Raw genomic sequence first — 25,022 nt, 5'->3', positions numbered from 1 at the left:
ATGTACTGGAACAAAAGTATCATATGGGTTCTAAAAAGTACACTATCTACATATTATTTGCAAAATATCATGAAAATCCTTACAGCCGTTTTTGTGCAATGGACTAGTACACATCCAAACGTACGAAAATTCACATAATTATAATATCTATACTAATATTATAAAGAGGAAAGATTTGTTTGTTTGTTTGTATTGAATAGGCTACGAAACTACTGAACCGATTTGAAAAATTCTTTCACTATTTGGAAGCTACACTATTCCCGAGTGACAAAGGCTACAATCTTTTTTGAAAAAAATTAGGGGTCCTTACTAAAACTCCAATAATGTAACCCAAGGTGTAAAAAAATTACCTAAAATATTCTTTACATCGCGTGCCCCGCGAAAATTATTGATGATAGAATATAATAAAATAATGTACTATGACTTTGTAGAACACATTATTATTTACAAAAAGTGTCGCGACAGGACATGTCTAACTTTTATAGTTATGCCGCAATAAATGTTCTTTTACTTAAAAAAATTAAACAACGTCAAATTTTAATATCGTTGAAATTTTTGTTAAAGACCCGAGCGGAACCGGAGCGGGCCGCTAGTATTATATATGAGTGAAAAAGATTAGAATCACTATAATAACATCTCCAAGTCACTAAGTAAACAAAGACGCATGAAAACTGTAAAGTGAAAATATTAAGGTACTAAGTGACCCGGCAAACGTTATTTTGCTATATAATTTATTTCGAGAAAAGATAAATAATCTAAACACCGATTGCAGCGTCATCTGCCGGGCTGATTTGTGAATTTAAACCATCCAGGGCGCCACCCAAACGCTTACAATAAAATCGTTCAAACCGGTTCAGCCGTTTAGGAGGAGGACAAACACACGCACAGAAGAAATATATTTAAAAAGATAAGTAATTTTACGAATAACTGCCGTATCATTGTAGAAGACAGACTTATGCAGTTTGGAACAAATAGTTGCCTTCGTTAAGTTATACAGTATAGTCTAGACGAACCAATTATGCTGCATTTGCATGATTTACTATCATGTCTCGGAGTTCTTAAGCTAAAGGGAGACAGGCTGGGTTGCTAATTATTTCTTCAAATATTGATCTTGCTACTGTTGTTGTTGTTGTTGTTAATGAGTCTTATTTCTTCTTCACTGCTGTCTTATGTTAGTTAGACAGTGAATGACTCAACATTTATAATAAGAATAGAATACACACAAGTTGAAATCGTGTGTATGCAATGTTATGACTCCAATGTCGAGATATTAGGGAGACCATACGTTTATCACCGCTAGTGACTTATAGATAAAAAATATAATGTCAATTCTTGAGGGTAGATTCGCTGTGCCTACAACTGAGTAGACTAACATGTAAATGTTTATTATAAGACTTATTAAATTTTAAAGATATGCAGTTGTATTTTTAATGAGAGAGCAATGAAGTACAACTTAATACGGTAATTTTTTTCAAAATTCGTAATGAGCTATCGCGCTTATTAGACCTCAAGAAACCAATTGCGTAATGGATCATAAAAAGCCAAAGGGCAAAGGTCGTTGAACTCAAAACATGTTGCTTTTAGAAATTAATGTGAGATACTTTTTTCTTTAAGATTTAGATATAATTTTCATTTTAATAATGTACATAATTTAATATTTTCCGACAAAGAAATTTTTATCAGAAATCTCCAAACGCTTCACGGAGGTTACACTTTGCACAGAGAGTGAGCCTGGCTGTCCAACGAGGTAACGTAGCCAGTATCTTGGGAACTGTGCCTCCTTCAAGCGCATTGGAAGATTTGTTCTACTGTGTGAATTGATTTATGTGAAATTATTTTGATTTGTTATATTATAAAATTAAAGTTATATTATATTTACTGGCTTATGTTCATGCTCGTATTTTTCTTAACAGTTATTGCCATATTTTTTTTAATGTTATCGTTTTTATAACTTTAGCATGAACTTTATCACCTAATGTAGACCGATAAATATATGAAACAATTTAGATACGCTCAACAAAAATAATGCGAGTTAAAAATACGATTCAATCTAGTGTTTATTGAGTTATTTGTTGACAAAATCTTTCAAATGCTGAGGTACAGAACACATTTTGAGATAACAAAAACTCAAGATAAAGTTAATTGGTTATTTACTTTAATTGAAATCTTAGGCCAATAATGTTGCGAGTGCTTACTATAGTTATTCCGGCCTTGCATGGTACTTACCGGAGCTCCCAAATACCGGGTACTAACTACCATTTGCGTTCAAATAGATGAAGTCTGTTCGGATTGTCGATAAGCCAGTTCTTACGGGTCGTTTAGAACTTGTGGGTCTATGGAAGGACTTCGCTTTTTATATTTTTTAAATGGGTGGACGAGCTCACTGCCCATCCGGTGTTAAGTGGTTACTGGAGCCCACGGACATCTACAATGTAAATGCACACCCCTTGAGACCTGGGTGGGGTGGCGCAGCCGTTGTAATTATACTGAGACTTTAGAACTTATATCTCAAGGTGGGTGGCGCATTTACGTTGTAGATGTTTATGGGCTCCAGTAATCACTTGACACCAGGTGGGCTGTGAGCTGGTCCACCCATCTAAGTAACAAAAAAATAAAAAAAGAGATGAGTTGTAAGGTCTCACTTTTAACAGAACAACGGCTGCCCCGCCCTTCAAACCGAAACGCATTACTGCTTCACGGCAGAAACATGCATGGTGGTGGTACCTACCCCCGCGGACTCACAAGACGTCCTACCACCAGTAATTATGCAAATTATAATTTTGCGGGTTTGATTTTTATTACACGATGCTATTCCTTCATCGTGGAAGTCAATCGTGAACATTTGTTTTGTTAACATTGTTTACGTATTTCATTAGAAAAATTGGTACATGCCGCCGGGATTCGAACACCGATGCATCGCTACATATGAATGAGACCGGCCGTCTTATCCTTTAGGCCACGACGACTTCTTCTCTTTGTGTTTTAAGCCGTATGTTCCATGGGGACTGCTGTAAGAAACTGTTTGAGATGCTCTTTTCGTCTTCTTTTTGACCATCGCACCGCTGGCCGCCGGAGCAGATTTCACTGAGCTCTAGAATGAATTTCCCTCTACGGTGTTTGGAGGTTTGAGAAGAGCTCTCGGTAGGCAACGGCTTGGCTTTGCTTCTAGCATTACTGATGCCCATAAGTGGCTAATCAACATGGGGCCATTTGCTACTCCGCAAAAAAAAGTGTTGAGTTAGTAAATGTCAAAATTATTATTTTTCAAAAATTTATTCCTCTAACGATTTTTGAAGATCAAAAATAAAATCATTATTATTTATCAATCAATCTATATCAGAGCTCAGTAGAAATTGATCTTATCCGCCATCTTTCCAATTCACGGTCATCTGCGTGTAGTACTATTCCATAGATTTTGTTTGCACCCAAACATTTGTTACGGTAGGTATTTGTCGGAATTTTTTTAACATGTCTCTACTAAAACTTACATCGGTTATAATGTATTCTAATATTTATATACAGACACGTGACAAAGCCGACTTGTTTTAGTGTAAACATAACCCATCTAGAGGACACAACACCACCGTGACTGGTCACAGCACTCGTGGATATTGTGTTCGGTTTTAAGACTTCAATCATGAAGGATTTATGTGTCTTGTCAGCATTATTAATGATAATGACATGTGTATCATTAGAATCGCGGGATAGCTGCGCGAATTCAAAAACACCGTTAAGTTTGATAAGAAAGAAGAGACATCTTACTTTTCCGGATCATTCAAGTGTTGTGGTAAGTATTTTATTATAATTAATCTTTAATTAGGTTCTCTAAATATCGGTAATTGATAAAGGAAAACAATTAAAAAATGTAGTTCAATAACTAAGAATAAATAATAATCAGAAGAATACTTATTATATATTTTTGGCTGGTTATATTGCCAGGACATTAGATCGAAAGTTGTAGAAAACTAGTATTACTATTAGTTCTTGATATGTGCGCAAGTTTTCCAATTAATCGGTCATATTGAAGTTGGTCTGCGTTACATCTATACTAATATATAAATCTACAGTGGTTTTTACGGATGTTCCGTTATAAATACTTCCGATTGACTTGAAACTTGTGTTCGTGTAGAAAATACAAGTACTTAATGGATAGGCTAATATTTATATGAGTGTTGGACTCCCTACACCAGTTGCGGGGGCCTTAATGATGAGAATCTTTGTGGGGGTGAGAAATAATAATGTTAGTTTTAAATGCCCAGCGAAGCGGACGGGTACAGCTAGTAAATATAAGTAGTGAAAAGTGAAATTAATTTAGGAGTGTTAAAAAGGCTTCTATTGTCAAAGTAAAACGCAAATTAATACAGCAAATTACTCAATCAGGCTATAATGATTATCCATAGCCATTAAAGCGCGACTGATGTCATATTGGAATAGTAGAGAGCATCAGCATGATATTTTGCAAAAGAATGGCTAAATACATATTTGATATTTTTTATCATGGTATATGACATGACTATGGGAACGGGCGTGCATGTGTACTACAGTATATACGGCAGTGCATTCGCTGATTCATGATGATAGATCCACTAATCGACTGGTATCTTATGGATCAGTCAGTGACACAAGCAACCCATTATCCTGGAAAAGTCCAACGTACCTATTTCATTCAATATGAATTTCAGATTTAAATTGCATCGCAACATATTTGCGGTCTTTTTGCTTATATTTATGATACCAAAGTATTTTTTATAATAATGATTATGTGGCGGGTAGCTATCATACAACACATGACAAGATATTTGACAGATGCCTGAATCTCGCATACGACGTTTTCAAGATAAGCTTGGTGGAAGTTCTTTCCTTTCGTCGTAAACCTCCCCGATTTAGATGGTTGGACGAGCTCACGGCCCACCTGGTGTTCAGTGGTTACCGAAACCTATAAACATCTACAACGTAAATGCCGCCATCCTTGAGACATGAGCTCTAAGGTCTTAGTTTTTACAGTACAACGGCTGCCGTACCCTTCAAACCGAAACGCATGGTGTTAAGTGATTACTGGAGCCTATAGACATCTACAACGTAAATGCGCCACCCACTTTGAGATATAAGTTCTAAGGTCTCAATATATTTTAGTTACAACGGCTGCCCCACCCTTTAAATCGAAACGCATTACTGCTTTACGGCAGAAAATAGGCAGGGTGGTGGTACCTACCCGTGTGGACTCACAAGAGGTCCTACCACCAGTATTTACGCAAATTATAATTTTGCGGGTTGATTTTCATTACACGATGTTATTCCTTCACCGTAGAAGTCAATCGTGAACATTTGTTAAGTACGTATTTCATTAGAAAAATTGGTACCCGACTGGGGGATTCGAACACCGGTGCACCGATACGAATGCACCGGACGTCTTATCTTTTAGGCCACGACGACTACAAAACCTCACTATTGATTATCGCGTGTATTTTACTAACTGCCATATTCTTTTCAGCTAACGATCGCCCTGGTGAAAGCCTTTATGACGCACGCACCGTCAGGCTGGAATATAGCTATTGAGATTGACGTCATGTATCCAATGTTAAATATGAATGAAACGAACAGACTCTTCCGTAAGAAGTATCATTACAGACAGAAACGAGAATTCTGGGAGAGACTGGAGAATGCTGTTGAGTTGTAAGAAAACATTATATTAGTAGATGACTGAACGGTCGAAGGATCAGTTGAACGGTCGTCTGTACTATTGTTGTCTTATATGAGAACGGTCGATTCGTTCTTTTTCGTCTTTTTGTCCGTCTTTTTCGAAGTCAAAAAATTAACTGCCGTGCCGCTGGTCACGTACGCCCTCGTTCCATTTCTTTTCGAATTATTTTCAAATCTCTGTCTTAGTCTGTGTCTATGTCTAGTCATTGTAGGTCTTATGTCCTGTCAAAGAGGTTGCACGCCACGACAATGACCATGAGAAGTAGATCACATTTTTATTGGCCTATTTTATTCGTTTGTTGGATAAGGTCTAGCTGATGTTAAGTACCTAACGAAACTAATTGACATTACAACGTGAATTTCGCTACCAATTTTGAGATATGTGGTCGTTTACTTCTATGACAACTGTCAATACTTTTCATTAGAAAGTACGATTGCTTTGGGCCAAAGTTTGCAATATTATGGTGGTTTTATAAGAACAGAAGTCTATACCCAATATTATGAATGCCAGTGCAGATATTGTGACGTCATATTGGGATTCGCTCCAAATAAAAAGTGAAATACAATAGATAAGCACATCCTCTATTTTCTGTTCGATGACAGTGTTATTTTTTTATTTTGTTTTTCATTACAATTTTGCAAGAAAAATTGAAATATGTAATGTAGTTTAGTGTTTGTTAAGCGCGCTTAAGTATTTTGTCATTTCTTTGATATGCCAATACGACTACACTTCGTAACAACTGCAACCAATGGTTCCGATGGGATCCCGTTTAAAATTTAAACTTGTGTTGTGTTGAACGCGTGTTGTGAATTTCTGTTGAAAGTTTCACCCGTTGAATTCCCGACTGTATGTAGTGTTGAGAATAACGGGATACAGGGGCGGCGTTACTGAACTTGTTTGTGATCATTTAAAGTGAAAGTTTGTAACGTTCAGCGCAAAAATTGAACAATGCTTTGAACAAGCGAAAATCGAGCATTTACTTTTGGGTTTTTTTTTTGTTTCGAAAGCGCTCTCCAACGTTTGTAATGAAAGCTTTCTGTATATTGACGGAGATTCTCAAACCTTTGTCTGCTCTGTTCTTTTTTGTTATTATTTGAAAAAAAGCAGTTTTAAGAATACCTGACATAAGAATGGTTGCCGGGGTTTAGAGTAACTCTACAAAACTTGCATACGCCCCGTCATGACGTATGCAAGCGTAGTGTTCGCTCACGCGGCCCGCACCAACTCGAAGCCCCTTCAGGTTATTCAATCCCGATTCTGCAGGATAGCCGTCGGAGCACCATGGTTTCTGAGGAACGTGGATCTCCACGATGACCTGGAGCTCGACTCTGTCAGTAAGTATCTACAGTCGGCATCATTGCGCCATTTCGAGAAGGCGGCACGACATGAGAACCCTATTGTCGTGGCCGCTGGAAACTACATACCCGATCCAGTAGACCGAATGGTAAACAGTCGACGTCGCCCAAAGCACGTCATTACGGATCCTCCCGATCCACAACGGTGCTTTTAGGCACCACAAGCACCGGTCATCGTCCTCGTGGAACCCGTCGCTTGCGACGAAGGGCTCGACGAGCGAATTAACCCATAGACACAGCCCACTGAGTTTTTCGCCGGATCTTCTCAGTGGGTCGCGTTTCCGATCCGGTGGTAGATTCTGCGAAGCACTACTCTTGCTAGGGTCAGTATTAGCAACACTCAGGTTTGAGACCCGTGAGCTCACCTACACACGTTAGGGTGAAGCTGAAATAGCCTCTCAAGGCTATCAGCATAGGTAGGAGAAAAAAAAAAGAGAGTAATGCGATACTTAACTCAGAAAATAAGGTGAGGGTCCTTCTGTGGAATTAGATGCTGGAGGATTCCCGTGCACTACCCTCTTTTAATTAAAATCAGGCAAAGCTTTAAAAATGATCCTTAACGTAATTTCCCATGGTTGTTTTTTTTTTAGCCAAAATTTGAATGGAAGATCATGCATACTACGTAGTGTATGTGAGGCTGATACGTCGTTGGCGGTGCCAGGGAAGTCACTGGTGCATGATATACTTAGAGCTGTATTCACGTATGTTTATCTCATTTTTATCATTAGTTAACTGATAACAGATAGACAGTTGATAAGGCCAGTTGATAAGACTTTTATTTGCTTAGATGGATGTACCAGCTCAAGGAGCATCTGGTCTTAAGTGGTCACCAGTGGTAGGACCTCTTGTGAGTCCGCACGGGTAGGTACCACCACCGTGCCTGTTTCTGCCATGAAGCAGTAATGCGTTTCGGTTTGAAGGGTGGGGCAGCCGGTGTAACTATACTGAGACCTTGGAACTTATATCTCAAGGTGGGTGGTGCATTTACGTTGTAGACGTCTATGGGCTTCGGTAACCATTTAACACCAGGTGCGCTGTGAGCTCGTCTACCAATCTAAGCAATAAAAAAAAAGCCGATAGAACAATTTCCAACCGCCACAAAAAAAGGATATTGTCTAATACGACATCTTAAGTTTCTGTGTATTTACAACTTTCAGGGCGCCATTGCACGATGAAGATTTTCAAGATGAAATAAAAAGCACTTACGCCGAACTGTCCGATCCGAGTTTTTGTAGCAAGCCAAACGATTGTCCTTTTTCCTTTTTGGATTTTGTTTTGTCTCTAAATGAGCGGTATTGATAGACAAATTGTTGTTACAAAGTAATTTTGTTTTTATTAGAACTCGTGTTAGTCAATGATCAATATTCGATCAAATAGAATTCGACCAAAGTATTATCATAATAATTATTATTTTAATATTTAATTTTTAATTTTCTTTATAAAATTTTCTCTTTTGTTATCTTTTTCAATTTTATTTTGTTATTTAAAAAATAAGGTTTTTTTTTTAATTTTTCAATATTACTGAACAAAAAAAAAAGAACTAAGGAAAAATATTGCTAACACTTGACAACAGCTATTAAAAAAAATAACGTTGAAAAACAATGAAGGCAAATGGTAGGATTTCTCTTTTTTTAAAGAAAAAAACATAACGGTTAACCAAAAATATATTGAGAATTCTCAAACCTCGTTGATTGTTATAAAAAAAAAAAGAATATCGGTTTTAAAATAGAGTAGATAATGGTACTTAACTGTTGTGTATTTTTCTATTTATATTTAAAAAAGATTACATTAAAAAATAAGAATCGGATGTATAAGAGAGGTGTTAACTAAAAAAGAGCCAGTGTAACATAAACCAGCTATTTTTTAAATATTTTTCTGTCTGTCCGTATGTTACGTTGCTCGGGCATATCCCCGGATCTACTAAACGAATCTTCATGTAATTTTTACAGGCTTAAAAACGTACTACGAAGTGGAATATACCTAAAAATGCTTCGTAAATACGGAACAAAAAAAGGCTTTTTTTAAAAATAGACAAAAATTGTGTGTATTACATTTTTAAGTCCATCAACTGATTTTACCGAAACATTAAAGATATCTTTATTTTTCGCGATAATGAAATAACACTTTTTTTAAATATATTATTATCCGCAACACTCTTCGTCAGATTATAGAAACAGAGTTATCAGCAACATGCTTCGTCAAAAAGTACAATACTTAATTTCAGCTACAAGCGTCGTCAAACCGAAATAAGTGTAGAAAGCACTGGCAAAGAACATGTTACTTTTCATTTATCTGATGATTACAACTTACCTAATTAAACCACTTTAAGGATTAAAATCGTGTTTTTATTGTCAATGACGTTTCGAATATTTTATAGTTTTCTTGGTCACGCATGACTGATGGTCATGGTTGGTAAATCGTAAATTTTTTTTTAATTTTGTCCACGACTCGTGAAAAATCAAAGAAAACTGGTGGTAGGACCTCTTGTGAGTCCGCGCGGGTAGGTACCACCACCCTGCCCATTTCTGCCGTGAAGCAGTAATGCGTTTCGGTTTGAAGGGTGGGGCAGCCGCTGTAACTATATTTGAGACCTTAGAACTTATATCTCAAGGTGGGTAGCGCATTTACGTTGTAGATGTCTATGGGCTCCAGTAACCACTTAACACCAGGTGGGCTGTGAGCTCGTCCACACACCTAAGCAATAAATAAATAAAATACTACTATCTCTTGCTCTCTCTTTCTCCTTAATTAGCATCAATACGCTATATTGTGATTAAATAAGTTATTGATGATTAGTTTTGTTGCTCACTCTTTAGTAATCAAATTAAAAAAATCGTTATAAGAAAAAGTAGTTTATTAGTAAGTGTCCCCTCCTCGCGTCGTTTCCTCACTGCTGAGGGTCGTGACCATTATATTATGTCGACAGGATTTTGCTCCTTGTAATGTCCCGCCAGCGCCTTCGATCATTGGCCGCATGAAGGGCGTGGCATTAGTAAGGCAGGCATTAGTAAGTGTAAACAATCTTTAATTATAAAGCATTTTCAGAATTCGTTTACATCTCAAAGCAAACATCTGTTATTGGCGTACGAATTTAAAACGAAATATTGATAGATTCTAACGCGGGAGTACAATGTCAATACTGTGGAAATTGTGGTATGGTCGGTTGGAAAAGTCTTTTTATTTAAATGAATAAATTGTATTTTGTGGTTTTTATTCTTTTTGTGAGATTGGCCATTTAAGGAAGTCTAATGTCAAATAAGAGATCTATTTAAGGAAAGAAGCCATTTAAATGGCTAAACCTTATAAGAAGAAGGTTACTGGTGGCCCGAAGGCCTTTCCTGTTTCACCAGGACAGGTGGGTGAGCACGGGCTCAGGCAGGAGGAGTGGGATTTGCTAACAGCTGCCTGAGCGCATTTAACACAAGTTGAAACAACCTATTGAGTTTCTCGCCGGATTTTCTCAGTAGATTGCGATTCCGATGTAGTGGTAGATTCTGTGAAGCACTGCTCTTGCTAGGACTAGTATCAGTAAATTCTCTTAGGTTGAGTCCGTGAGCTTACCTACCAGTTCGGGCGTAACTGGAATAGCCCCTTAGGCTACGAGCTAATAGGTAAGGAAAAAAATATGAAAACATTGTCATCAGCCTATGTTGGACATGACTCCCCCGAAAAAGAAAGATTGTCATAATTTTCCCAATTCCTATACTAGTTGATGATCGCAGTATGATTTTATAATACTCGGACATTCTCTAGAGAATTCTAAAGACACTTTTACGACCCTCAACGCAGGCGAGGCGGAGCGGATTTTTCAAGATCTTTGACCATTACAAGAGCAAAATTTGCCCGTTTAGTTGAAGTTGTTAGGTCAACACTTTGAGAAGGCGGCACGACATGAGAACTTGACGTGGTCGCTGGAAACTACATGCCCGTTCGTGTAGAGCGAATGATAACAGTCGACGTCACCCAAAACACGTCATTACGGATCCTCTCGAACCATTGACGGTGCTTGTGGTACCTAAAAGCACCGGTCACCGTTCTCTTTGAACACGTGGCTTGCGACGAAGGGCTCAACGAGCGAATTAGCCCATAGACAGCCCACTGAGTTTCTCGCCGGATCTTCTCAGTTGGTCGCGTTTCCGATCCGGTGGTAGATTCTGCGAAGCACTGCTCTTGCTAGGGCCAGTGTTAGCAACACTCCGGTTTGAGTCCCGTGAGCTCACCTACACGTTAGGGTGAAGCTGAAATAGCCTCTCAAGGCTATCAGCATAGGTAGGAAAAAAAAGAAGGTCAAAGTCGTATATCCAATTCGTTGATATTACAGCGCGACAGTACCGAGACATTCCTTCAAGGCGCTATTCGTGACGGAGCTAATGAGCGCGCGCGGCAGTCGCTCTAATTCTTTGATCCAACATCCCGGGTCACTGAACACGGCACGCTCACGATTCCTTTAACAACGACAGAATAGTGTGGATATTCTCTTGCTACTTTTATTTTATTATCCGCTTCATTTAAGAACACAGTAAAATATTTTGTGATAATAACTATTTTGTTCTTCGAATTGGAGGGCATGGCAGTTCACGACAGTAGTGGGACGAATGGTACCTACCTGAAAAATATAGTTTGTCTCCCAGGACTTGTCTATATCAATATATAAATCTACAGTGGTTTTTACGGATGTTCCGCTATAACTACTGAACCAAGCATCCGATTGACTTGAATACTAAATGGATAGGTTAATATTTATATGAGTGTTGGACTCCCTAATAATAATGACAATAAATAATAATGTTAATTTTAAATGCCCAGCGAGGCAGGCGAGTACGGCTTGCAGCATATATACCTAATATATTTTACCGACTAGGCTGTGGATACTTCGTATTGATAAGTATTTTGTAACTGTTTTCGCAGACAGACGAGCTTGGCTCCACCTGATGGTAATCAGTTAAGAACACAATGGATATCGAAAATGTCAAAGTCAACCGATTAGTTAACCACAAAGAACAGTTTTAAAATCATATTTAGAGAGCAGTGTGCTCTGGCGAGTAGTACCGTGGTAAAAAAGAGATGATTGTATCATCTCAAAATTTTCCTCAGAATAATCCCCGAGGAATTTCTGATTGCAAAACACACAGAGAACTAGTACATAGATACTGAGACTTCACACGTACCGTGCTAAAATATAAAGGAACAATACAAAAACCTAATCTTAAAAATTGGCTTACGTCAGAAATATTCTGCAAATCATGTTCTACATATAGACTAGATTCTACATATTATTATATGTAGAACGATATATGTAAGCATGTAAAGTTTGTTATAGGAGTAGTTCACATATTTTTAAGTTTTCCAATACAATATCGTTCCACTTAATTCGATTTTTATCTCGTTTTTGCGTGATAAAATACTCAATGGATGTATCGATGATACACGGATATTGAAGTCAAGGATATGGGACGTAAAAACATCTTGATGGTTCTTGATCATATTCGTCCGCAGCTAGCAAAAGCTTACTGGTTTAAGACAGTAACAAAACAAGGCTGGAAAGCTTTTGATTTGCATCGTCGTTCGATGAATCTCCCAACGCTACTAAAAGATATTCAAAATGAGCGACACGAATTTGAAAGAAAACTAAGACTGATTTTATCATCAACACTGTAATATATATACTTGTAAAAATTGACGAAACAATGATTCGGGAAATTCATTTATTTGGGTACTTGTAGTACCATAAATATATATATTGTATATATGTATATGTATGAATGACGACCATGGCCGCACTCACAAGATTGATACGAAAAAGAAAAAAAAGTATCAAAGACGAAATACCTACATACTTGCGAAGATCACCCCCGATTACTCTCTTTAGTCAATCCATACCCTGGGCCAGGAAGGTCAAGTACCTGGGCGTTACCCTGGATGCATCGATGACATTCCGCCCGCATATTAAATCAGTCCGTGACCGTGCCGCGTTTATTCTCGGTAGACTCTACCCCATGATTTGTAAGCGGAGTAAAATGTCCCTTCGGAACAAGGTGACACTTTACAAAACTTGCATAAGGCCCGTCATGACTTACGCGAGTGTGGTGTTCGCTCACGCGGCCCGCACGCACATAGACACCCTTCAATCTCTACAATCCCGCTTTTGCAGGTTAGCCGTCGGAGCTCCGTGGTTCGTGAGGAACGTTGACCTACACGACGACCTGGGCCTCGAATCTATACAGAAATACATGAAGTCAGCGTCGGAACGGTACTTCGATAAGGCTATGCGTCATGATAATCGCCTTATCGTAGCCGCCGCTGACTACTCCCCGAATCCTGATCATGCAGGAGCCAGTCACCGTCGACGCCCTAGACACGTCCTTACGGATCCATCAGATCCAATAACCTTCGCACTAGACGCCTTCAGCTCTAGGAGCAGGCTTAGGGACCTCGGTAACCGTACTCGTCGAACTCGACAAAGAGTTCGCCGTGCAACCTAACCCATGAATCAGCTCGCTGAGTTTCTCGCCGGATCTTCTCAGCGGGTCGCGATTCCGATCCGGTAGTAGATTCATTCGCGAAGCAGCTGCTCTTGAGCTGTTAGGTCTCCTTCGGAGGCGCTCGGGTAGCTGTTAGCAAATCCCACCCCTCCTGGCTGAGCCTTTGCTCGCCCACCTGTCCTGGTGAAACTGGAAAGGCCTCCGGGCCACCAGTAATCCTTCAAACATAAAAAAAAAAAAAAAAAAACTTGCGAAGATATGAAGGTGGGCTGAGAGAACGCGATCGACTAACGGTTTGATGAGCGAGCGAATGAATGTAGCGAAAGGAGAGCCTCAATCTACTCGGAACAATTAATAATATCTACATTGTTATAGTCAGGGCGCGTACGTATTAACGATTTCCAGCGTTATCAAGGAGACGATTGCAATTTTTCACCAATACGACTGTCTAGCTGCGATTCATCCATTGCTCGTTGTTGTTTACGATATCCTTCGTAACTTCTTCTTGTCCATATCTCACATTATGTAGCATGTCTTCTTATCGTGCTGCATTGGGATTTAGCAGTTTTCTTCAAGGCCGCCTATCTAACGTTATCTGTACGTTCTTGGGTAATACATCCAGTAGTATGTCTATTGCAACGTGCCGTAGGGAGGAACTTTTTTGTTTCTTCTGTTTATTTTACTTCATCCCATATCCTTTTCTTCAAGGCCGCCTATCTGACGTTATCTGTACGTCCTTGCGTAATACATCCAGTAGTATGTCTATTGCAACGTGCCGTAGGGAGGATTTTTTTTGTTTCTTCTGTTTATTTTACTTCATCCTATATCCTTTTCTTCAAGGCCGCCTATCTAACGTTATCTGTACCTCCTTGAGTAATACATCCAGTAGTATGTCTACTGCAACGTGCCGTAGGGTGAACCTTTTTTGTTTTTTCTGTTTATTTTACTCCCATATCCTTTTTTTTAATTGCCACCTATCTAACGTTATCTGTACCTCCTTGAGTAATACATCCAGTAGTATGTCTATTGCAACGTGCCGTAGGGAGAAACTTTTTTATTTCTTCTGTTTATTTTACTTCATCCCATATCATTTTCTTCAATGCCACCTATCTAACGTTATCTGTACGTCCTTGCGTAATAATGCAGTAGTATATCTATTGCAACGTGCCGTAGGGAGGAACTTTTTTTTCTTCTGTTAGGGTTTATTTTACTTCATTTCATATCCGTCTTCATCATCATCATCTCACCGTGCCCACTGTCCACTGCTGAACTTAGGCCTCCCCAACTGATATCCAGGGCGGCCGGTCCATTGCCACCTGTATCCAACGTAACCCATCGATTCTCACTAGGTCGTTGTTCCATTTGGTGGGTGGCTGTCTGACGCTGCGCTTGCCAGTACGTGGACTACACTCGAAAGTCTTTCTGCCCCATCGGCCGTTCGATCTTTGTGCTATTAATATGATTAATATATTATATGTATATTAATCTATTAACTATGATTAATTAAGAAGAGTCATAATAAGTAACAAATCCCTGGCACGTAATGATTCAACTGTATTACTGGTAGATGGTTGAAAATAACAACCCGTGAGCCAGTTGTTATTGTTATTATTTTTAATTATATGTTGAACATTGTGATATGCAACTACCAATTTAGAAAGAAAGAAAGAAAGAAAATCTTTATTCGCCAGAAATATAGTTTACAAGATATAGGACATAGCTTCATATATTTCGCCTGTTTAGGCATGCGAAAATTTAATTTATTTTTATATTAATTATAACACATTAACAACAATTTAAAAAAAAACAACTTTATTTTAAGGATAGATCTCAATTTTCGCACTTTGTTAACAGATATACCAATTGCCAGATGTATGCATAATTTGGATTGATACCAAAACCTTTATGACATATCTTCTAAATCTTCCGATAATGTTATATAAAGTTTTGACCAGCAGAAAAAATCTCAATATTGCGTAATAAAAGCTACTTTACTTAATATGAAGGGGGTTTTTTCTAATTCTTTTAAATGAAATATGGCAAATACCACTTTTCCGCCACAAATGAATTCAAATGATGGTAAGAAGTAGAAAACAGTGGAATATTATGTAAAGATACAAAAAGATACTGATGGAGTATCTTAATGTATAATAATATGATGCATTTTTGTATTTCAAGGTAATAAATACCTTTTTATTTAATTTAATATGTCATTATTTGTAAAAAATAAAGTTTCAGTTCAGTTTCAGTCAAAATTCAGAACTGGATGATAAAAAAACCTGTTAAGTTCAATAGATTTGATTGATTTTGAAGAAACTTCAATATTTAATTTTAAATATTTATAGGTTTATTCACCTGCAACTAATTTATAGACTTTTATTGGTTTCGGAACATTATTAAGATAATTAAATATAGCTAATATTTTTTCAAACTGAACAAATATTTTTTCAAATTAATGGAATTGGAAAGTTCGAATGGATTAAAAAAGTATTCCATACTAATCTATCACAAATCTCGACATAGGTCATAAGATAGCTCATGCAATGATTGCGTGCTACGTGTAAATGAATAATAATCTAAAATAGACACAAAAAATTTCATTTTTTACTTCACGTTCACATCAAACTGAGATCCCCTATGGCTCTGAGCTGCATTGATTGGAAGAATCGAATTTCCAAAATGGAATACGTTTAAAGAAATTAAATAAACCTAAGAATTACAAGAGTATTCGAAAAGAAAAATGATTGTGAAGAAGAATTTGCGATTGATCTTCATAGTACTTTTATCAATTTTGGCCAAGGGTTTGTGTAGCGTGAACCAGTGCCCTAATATAAAAAATCCTCTGGGATCCATAAGGAAAAGACGACATCTTACATTTCCAGACGGAAGTACTGTTTCTGTAAGTATCAATTATCGTGCTAAAAGACAAAGAAAGCTAAGCGTGCTTAATGTGATAATTCCTTTACTTTCCAAAATACAAAAAGGCTAGACACGATTTGTATTTCGTATGGTGTTCTGCTGATAATAGATTCTATATTTCATTCAACATTGAATAGTTCAAAGCATATTTTCTTGCACACTTTTTTAAGTAAAAATCTTTCACCTTTTTTTTTTTTTTTCTCCCTGCCTATTCTGATAGCCTTGAGAGGCTATTTCAGCTTCGCCCTAACGTTTGTAGGTGAGCTCGCGGGGCTCAGCCGGACAGTTGCTAACACTGACCCTAGCAAGAGCAGTGCTTCGCAGAATCTACCACCGGATCGGAAACGCGACCCACTGAGAAGATCCGGCGAGAAACTCAGTGGGCTAATCTTTCACCGTTTAAGTTTTCGGAATAAATGTACCTACAGATTTGGAATTTGGAACTTTCAAGAATTACTCACAATTAAGTTAGAAATGTTTGAAATAATCACATAATTATTTCAAGAACATGACGTTTTAATAGCATTTTCATGTTCTCTAATGGAAACCTTGTTCCAGATGACCACCTCAGTAGTCAAAACTTTCATGACCCACGTTCCGTCAGGTTGGTTTATGTCGGTTGAAGCCGATGTTGTGTATCATCTACCCGATGCGAAGGTCATATTGGCACATAACAGAAAAAAACTTCATCACAGACAGAAGCGAGAGTTTTGGGAGACTTTACAGGGAGCTTTGGATTCGTAAGTTTATATACTATATGATACAAAAGATACTAAGGGTTGAAGTATTGTTTGTCCAAAGCCCTAATATCCAAGGTAAAATATATATTATGGCTTTTAGTGATAGCATGCCATGTTTCTACCAACAGTTCAAATTAACTCAATGGGATGGAACAGCCTATATTTTGGATGGCATATAAATAAAGGTTATAATAAGTTATAAATTTAGTAACAAATTAGGACTTGATACGTAAAAAGGGCATATCAAAATCAGCAGAATGATTCGTTATTAAATAGCATAAACGATATTACAAAACTCGCCCTATGAATATAAAAGTACAGTAAAAGCTCCTATTCCCGCTTCCTTCATTTGCTTTTTCATAATTCGCGAATTAAAAAAATGTAACCCAACTCCTATATTCGCGGCTAACGATTTCTTCATTCGCGGATCTAATCGCGACATAAATAATAAAAAGGATACACACAAGGAAACAATATGTAGGCATCCAACTGAATTTTCTTTGTAAAGGCGCGTTTCCATATTCACAGTTTCAGTATTCGTGCATTTTTACGAAAAAAAGTCTACAAAGACTTTTGCTTTATAAAGCACAAGTCCGGCCTCGCGTGGAGTACTGCTCCCATCTCTCGGCTGGGGCTCCCAAATACCAGCTTCTTCCATTTGACTCCATACAGAAGAGGGTCGTTCGGATTGTCGATAATCCCATCCTCACGGATCGTTTGGAACCTCTGGATCTGCGGAGGAATTCGGTTCCCTCCGTATTTTGTACCGTATGTTCCATGGGGAGTGCTCTGAGGAATTGTTTGAGATGATCCTCTCATTTCCTTTTTATCATCGCACCTCCCGCCATCGGATCAGAGTTCATCCATATCATCTGGAACCGCTGCGTTCATCGACAGTGCGTTTCCAGAGGTCTTTTTTGGCACGTACGATCCGGCTATGGAATGAGTTCCCCTCCACGATGTTTCCCGAACGCTATGACATGTCCTTCTCTAAAAGAGGCTTGTGGAGAGTATTAAGCGGTAGGCACAGCTTGGCTCTGCCCCTGGCATTGCTGAAGTCCATGGACGACGGTAACCACTCACCATCAGGTGGGCCTTATGCTCGTCTGCTTAAAAGGGTAATAAAAAAAAAAACATATACGCCGCGAATAAAATATTTTCTCTGTACAAAAAAAAACCTCTATGATTAATCATTGTTCTTTACGCAAAGTGGTGTTAAGACATATTACAAAACCACATCGATTCTGTCCCGAAGTACGGGTTCTAATTTTAAAGGAAAGACCTCATGTCCCAAAGTGGGTTGAGAGTACCATGTTGTTATAGCTTCCAACTACCAAAAGGTTAGGCCATGGGCTCGTTCACTCATCAGATCAAACAAAAATGTCATAATAGTAAAGCTTTTTTTTCATTGCTTGTATGCGTGGACGAGCTCACTGCCCACCTGGTGTACAGTGGTTACCGGAGCCCATAGACATCTGCAACCCACCTTGAGATATAAGTTCTAAGATCTCAGTATAGTTACAACGGCTGCCCCACCCTTCAAACCGAAACGTATTACTGCTTCACGGCAGAATTAGGCAGGGTGGTGGTACCTACCCGTGCGGTTTCACAGTTATAGAGTCCTTCGATATTTAGACTATCGTGAAATAAAGGGCAGTATAGATTCCTAGATGAACATTTTCAGTAGCTTTACGAATTTAAGACAAAAAATCTAAAAATTAACAATGAACATAATATCCGACTCGGTGTTCCAATAATTAGCGCAGGAGCGCAATTAAGAAATTGTTGCGCAGAGTGTGGTGGGTTCGATTCCCACATCTGGCAAACATTCTTGTGATGAACAGGTTTGTTTGTTCTTTGTCTGGATGCTGATTATCTATATATGCATATTATATTTAAACTTATATAAGTGCGTGTGCCAGTCTTCGGCTAAAAAAAATAATAGAGGAGAGAAGCGGCCGCCCCTGAAGAACGAAGAGAAGAGAAAAAGAGAAGAAGGAAGACAGAAGAAGAAGAAGGAGAGATTAAGAAAGAACTCGGTCCCACCAATATCAACCAGTGTATCACTCCTGCCTCAAAAGGCAGGAAGTCGCAAGCCCGGGCAGAGGGGTTTCCCTGAGGCCTGTCCCGCGCCCCAGTAAGGGGACGCGACGACCCGATAGTAATTTGGTACCCATAACACAGGGGAAATTGGGGCCGAGTGACCATGCGTGATTGTTCCCCGTTTTTTACTTATTATTATTATATTAAAATAAATAAAACAATTTAAAAATATATTAACATAATGTTCGTCTTCGATCGATCATTTAATGTTCACTGAAAGGATTATTCATTTTCAGACGCAACATGAATGGTAAAGCTTGCGTTGTCAGAAGTATTTGCGAAGCGAAAACCCATTTAGCACCACCGGGGAAATCTTTGGTTCATGACATCTTGAGAGCTGTATTCACGTATGTGACTTGTTATTTTTTTCATCTAGATCTTAATGTATTTATTGTAGCTAACGTTAAACCTAGACGATTATCTCTGGGCCGATACCTTTGTAACATAAATAATGATCATGATTATTGTTTATTTGATTATTACAATTAATACAACTTAGTTAGACACAGCCCACTGAGTTTTTCGCCGATTCTTCTCAGTGGGTCGCGTTTCCGATCCGGTGGTAGATTCTGCGAAGCACTGCTCTTGCTAGGGTCAATGTTAGCAACTCTCCGGTTGAGCCCCGCGAGCTCACCTACAAACGTTAGGGTGAAGCTGAAATAGCCTCTCAAGGCTCTCAGCTAGGTAGGAAAAAAAACTATTTACTAACAGAATACGCTCAGTAATTCTGAATGAATTCTTTCCACAATGTCTTACAACTTCAGTCATTGCTTACGGAGTTTTTCAAATCGTAATCGCGGGACCGAGCGCGTTTAAAACGTCATACAATTTAATAATTTAACGTTTAGGTAGTTTTTGTTGAATACGTTCTCGACTTTTCGGTTTGCGTCTTAATAAGCGGAGAGTTCGCATGAAAATTCTTCAATGTAAATTTGTAATTAGGTTTAAGCGCGAATAAGTCTTGTTTCAATTTAATTTTCAATCTACGAACACGTACTCAAAATAAAGTGTACAGGATAAAGGCTTAGTTGTTAATAATCTAATTTAATTTTATCTTAGAGTTAATTCAATGCACGTTTTCATGAAATACAAATAAAATGCGTCTGTTTTCAATGAGGTATTTAAACAGATGGCCAATACAGGTCAAAGTTCTTAAAAAGTCTATTAAAATTGAATTTGATTGATAAAAAGCGGTCAACAAATTATTCATTGAAAAAAAAAATATACGTAATAGATTTCTTTAAAAATATTAAGTGTGCCATTTTAAAATCTCAATTAAATAGGTAAGCTAAATTTAGCTATATAATTATAGCATTTTTGTTCACTGCATCAAAATTTATTTTCAAAATTATTTTACTTAGGTAAATTTTTTGCACATTAATCACTAAAAATAATGAGAAATGATAAAAATAGTATGTATTTTTTACGATCCTGTTTTGCCTTACAATTCTCAAAATTCAGGATACTTTTTTGTTTTTTTTTTTCCTAATTTTAACGTACTTTCATCTAGTACCTTTTAGTATTTAAAGCCGGAAAATCCACAATAAAATGCAATAATGATTTTTTTTGTAAAATGAAAAATCACGTTCGGTCTTTTAGGCTGCGTTCGAAAAAAATCAAACTAGAAACTTTCCTAATGACTTAGACTTGCTACTTCAAAACGTTCCGTGCCACGATAATTGCAATATAATCCGTGTACGTGACAAATAAGCGGGCTCGGATTAATTCATAATTTCCCTGCTCGTGTCGTTACGTTTCACGCAGGTTCGCTTTCGAGTTTTATCTGTGTTTTGATTGCATTACATATTTTAAATACCGAATCTCTCTTGCTTATGAGAAATTAAGTCGGTTTATGCGATTTTCGCATTTCAAACGTTTAAAATAATGCTCACATTCATTTGTATCGATGCAAAATGAATTATGTTTTGTGTGTAGATTCTTTTAATGAAATTACTGGTTCTCTTAATGAAGTTACTATAATGACTATAATGATTATTACAAATTCCCGTGGCCAAAATTGGTTTTGTGTTGCCAATTTATGCGCGTGCGCTTATCTTGTCCTTGGAGAAGTGACCGGCGGCCGCGCTCCCAGCCGCGAGCCGAAACCTCCCTCCCCGCGCCTCTCCACTGAGGGACGGCTAGCAATGTGCCGGAACATCCTCCGGGGCGTTGGAAGCTGTCGCTTCCAATGAATACGCTGCTGGATCCAGTAATGGACATAAATACCGAGTGCCACGCCGGTACGTGCCCGTAGTAGTCCGGACGTCCGCCGCCCGAGCAACTCCGTCCTCTCCCGGGAACAGAGCAGTGATTCGTCCCACCTTCCAGTGCATGGGAGGAGCGTTTTCTTCTTTTAGGAGTACCAAGTCCCCCAATTGCAGCGATGTGCCAGGAGTTCGCCATTTTTGTCGGGCTTGCAATTGTGTTATGTACTCCAGCATCCACCGCTTCCAAAACAGTCGACGCAGGAACTCTAGGCGTAGAAATCTGTCCCTGGTTCTGTAGGTTCTGTCCGCAAAGTTTTCATTAGGATATGAATTTAATGGTCTGCCTATCAAAAAGTGCCCAGGGGTAAGAGGCTGTAGGTCATTTGGACTTGAGGATAAAGGACAGAGGGGCCGACTGTTTAAGATCGCCTCAATTTGACTAAATAGCGTAGCCAGTTCTTCGAAAGTTAAATGAGTCTGTCCCAACATGCGCTTGAGATGATATTTTGCCGATTTAACGCATGCTTCAACAAGACCACCGAAATGTGGGGAGTAAGCCGGCTGAAAGTTAAATTTTATTCCTTCTCCGGAAGAAAAAGCCTCTACTTCGTCAGCACCGGTATTCAAAAAGTCACCTATCTCTCTTGCGGCTCCGACAAAATTACGACCATTGTCGCAAAATAATTCATGGGGCTTTCCTCTGCGAGAGATAAAACGGCGTAAAGCTAAAATGAATGCGTCCTTAGACAGCTCGCTTACAGCTTCCAAATGTAAGCATTTATACTTAAGGCATACGAATAAGCAAAGATAACATTTTGTAATTTTACATCCTCTTCCTTTTCTGTCGGTAATTAAATATGGTCCAGCAAAATCGACAGCTGCACTAACAAAGGGAAAACCGGGATTGACTCGCTGTTCTGGTAATGAACCCATGATAGGATTAAATGTCTTACCACTAATTCTCCTACATTTAACACATTGTCTCGTTGTGGTGCGAGCTAGATCTCGACCAGCAATGGGCCAAATGGATTCTCTAACGGTATATAGCAATAGCTGTGGCCCAGCATGTAGAAGACGCAAGTGCTCTTGTTGAAACAGTAATTTAGTAAGCCAATGTTTGGCGTGAAGCAGCATTTGGTGACGTTTTTCAAAATTATAAGAGGATAAAGTTAAACGTCCACCTACTCTTAGAATGCCTTCACTGTCCAGAAATGGATTCAGTGATATTAAAGAATTTTTTGAGTTAAGAACTCCTTTGGAGCGTAGAAGGTTTATTTCCTTTGAGAAACTATCAGCTTGAGCCAAATAAACGAGTTTTCTAAAGGAACGGGCTAGTTCTTCAGGCTGTAAAATACCTACTTTCTTATTGCGTGGGTTTCTACAATTATAAACAAATCGCTGCATGTAGGCGAATGTACGTTGCAAGAATTTCAATTTCGAATATTTGCTAAAATCGATAATTAGTGGTTGTTTGTTATTTTCATCGACGCCTTTATTTGTTGTGCTAACATGAACTTTAGTTTCTGGCAATTCATTTATGTTAACATTTCTCGAATCGTAGGATGGCCACCCAGACTCGTTCTGACTTAAAAAGGTAGGGCCCGTCCACCATATATCTAAAGTATCATTTTTAATTGTATCTACGCCGCGTGAAGCTAGATCAGCAGGGTTGAGGTGAGTGGGAACATGACGCCATTCCGAGTCGTTTGTTAGCTCTAAAATCATTGCGACTCTATTAGCAACAAAGGTTTTTAATTTGTCGTACCTTGCACCTAACCATGCTAAAGCTATCGATGAGTCAGTCCAGTATACCTTACGAGCGATTACACAGCGCAGGGCGTGTACCACAGCGTCTGCGAGCTGCGCGCCCAACAAACAAGCACACAGTTCCAAACGCGGGATTGTCGTGGGTTTAACACTGGCTACCCTGGCCTTAGCGCTTAAAAGCCTAACAGTGACGTCACCTTGTGCATTTGTAGATTTTAAGTAGATGCAAGCAGCATAAGCCGCCTGTGAAGCATCACAAAAACAATGCAATTCAATATGACTAGGTTCCTTACATAAAACATGCCTAGGAATGCGTAATAAATGAAGATGCTTCATGTTTTCAATGAACAATAGCCATGACTGCCTGATTTCTTGGGGTGCTGGTTCGTCCCAGTCAACCTTTTCAATCCATAATTTTTGTATTAATATTTTAGGTTTGATTGTAAAAATACTTAATATTCCAAGAGGATCAAAAACTTTACATGATTCAGATAATATAGAACGCTTAGTAATTTTGGCATTGCTGCGATAATTTGTAGGAAAATGTATTATATCGCTTCTAGGATCCCAACCTACACCCAGCGTGTGAGATGATGAGCTAATAATAAGATTTTTCTGAGTATTTTCATTATTTTCCAAAAGTGACGATAAATTTGAACGGTATTTCCTTAAATTAAAACACCCGGCAGCGAGAGCACTTTCAACAGATTTTTTTATATAGATTAACTCGTGTTTGCTATCACTTCCGGTCAGCAAGTCATCGACTACAAAATCGTTTTGAATAATTTTTTTAATCTTATTATCGCTGCATTCCTCGCCAAGCTGCCACAAACAACGAGTGCTTAAAAAGCTTGAACTTGTTAAGCCGTACGTGACGGTGTTAAGTCTAAATGATTTTATTGGCTCTGTATTGTTATCGCGCCATAAAATCATTTGCAGGTCCCGATCACTCTCTTGCACCTTAATCATTCTATACATTTTTTCTACGTCGCCTGACAGTACATAAGTATACTGACGAAACCTGATTAAGATATTAAATAAAGAATCTTGAATATGTGGACCTGCAACTTGTAAATCATTTAACGAATAACCAGAAGTGGTTTTAGAACTTCCATTAAAAACTACGCGTAACTTCGTTGATTCACTAGTAGGGCGAAAAATTGGGTGATGAGGAATAAAGAATGATTGCTCAGGAATTAATTTACTAGACTCTGATAAATGGCCCAAATCTTTATATTCTTTTATAAAATGTGAGTACATTTGTGTTAGATTAGCGTCTCGTGTTAACCTTTTCTCTAAGGATAAAAATTGTTTTTTAGCAAAATTATATGAATTCCCTAAGCATTCTGGTTCTGCCAGTAGAGGGAGCTTCACATGGAAACGTCCATCCTCATCACGGTATGTATGGTTTTTAAAATGATTTTCACACTCAATTTCGTCGGCAGTTAATATATTTTTCTTTGTAGGAATTTTCTCTAATTCCCAAAATTTTTTTAAATCATTGTGCAGTGAATCATTGGACACAGTATCCTTGTCTGAATTAAATGACACATGATTACATTGTACGCTATTAATATTACTAGTTTTTTTTGGTACAAAAGGTCCGGACAATATCCAACCCAATTTTGATTTTAGTGCGGTGGGTTGATTTGGACCAAAATCTAATCTATCAGATTCAATTAAATGCCAAAATAAGTCAGCACCTATGAGCATATCTACTGGTGCAGAGTGATTAAAATTAGGATCGG

At 38.2% G+C, this 25,022-nt stretch overlaps 1 protein-coding gene and 1 long non-coding RNA gene across 2 annotated transcripts in view; one reads left to right on the top strand and one right to left on the bottom strand.

Moving 5' to 3' along the window:
- The first annotated feature begins 2,467 nt into the window (after positions 1-2,467).
- The window catches only part of LOC101743025 (uncharacterized), a 36,697-nt gene continuing 14,142 nt past the window's right edge, over positions 2,468-25,022 (top strand). Inside the window, exons 1-6 of the long non-coding RNA XR_009975905.1 lie at positions 2,468-3,787; positions 5,492-5,673; positions 7,647-7,757; positions 8,214-16,437; positions 17,016-17,197; positions 19,537-19,647. This is a non-coding gene — a long non-coding RNA (uncharacterized LOC101743025). The remainder of the gene's footprint in view (positions 3,788-5,491; positions 5,674-7,646; positions 7,758-8,213; positions 16,438-17,015; positions 17,198-19,536; positions 19,648-25,022) is intronic.
- LOC134198714 (uncharacterized) lies at positions 21,258-24,849 on the bottom strand. Its single transcript, XM_062674610.1, has one exon. The coding sequence runs from the start codon at positions 24,532-24,534 to the stop codon at positions 21,439-21,441; it is 3,096 nt and encodes a 1,031-aa protein (XP_062530594.1). The 5' UTR covers positions 24,535-24,849; the 3' UTR covers positions 21,258-21,438.

This window comes from Bombyx mori, chromosome 21 (genome assembly GCF_030269925.1).
Source record: "Bombyx mori chromosome 21, ASM3026992v2".
Classification (NCBI taxonomy): domain Eukaryota; kingdom Metazoa; phylum Arthropoda; class Insecta; order Lepidoptera; family Bombycidae; genus Bombyx; species Bombyx mori.
Note: the sequence above shows the minus strand (reverse complement) of the source record. Positions and strands in the feature narration are given on the sequence as shown.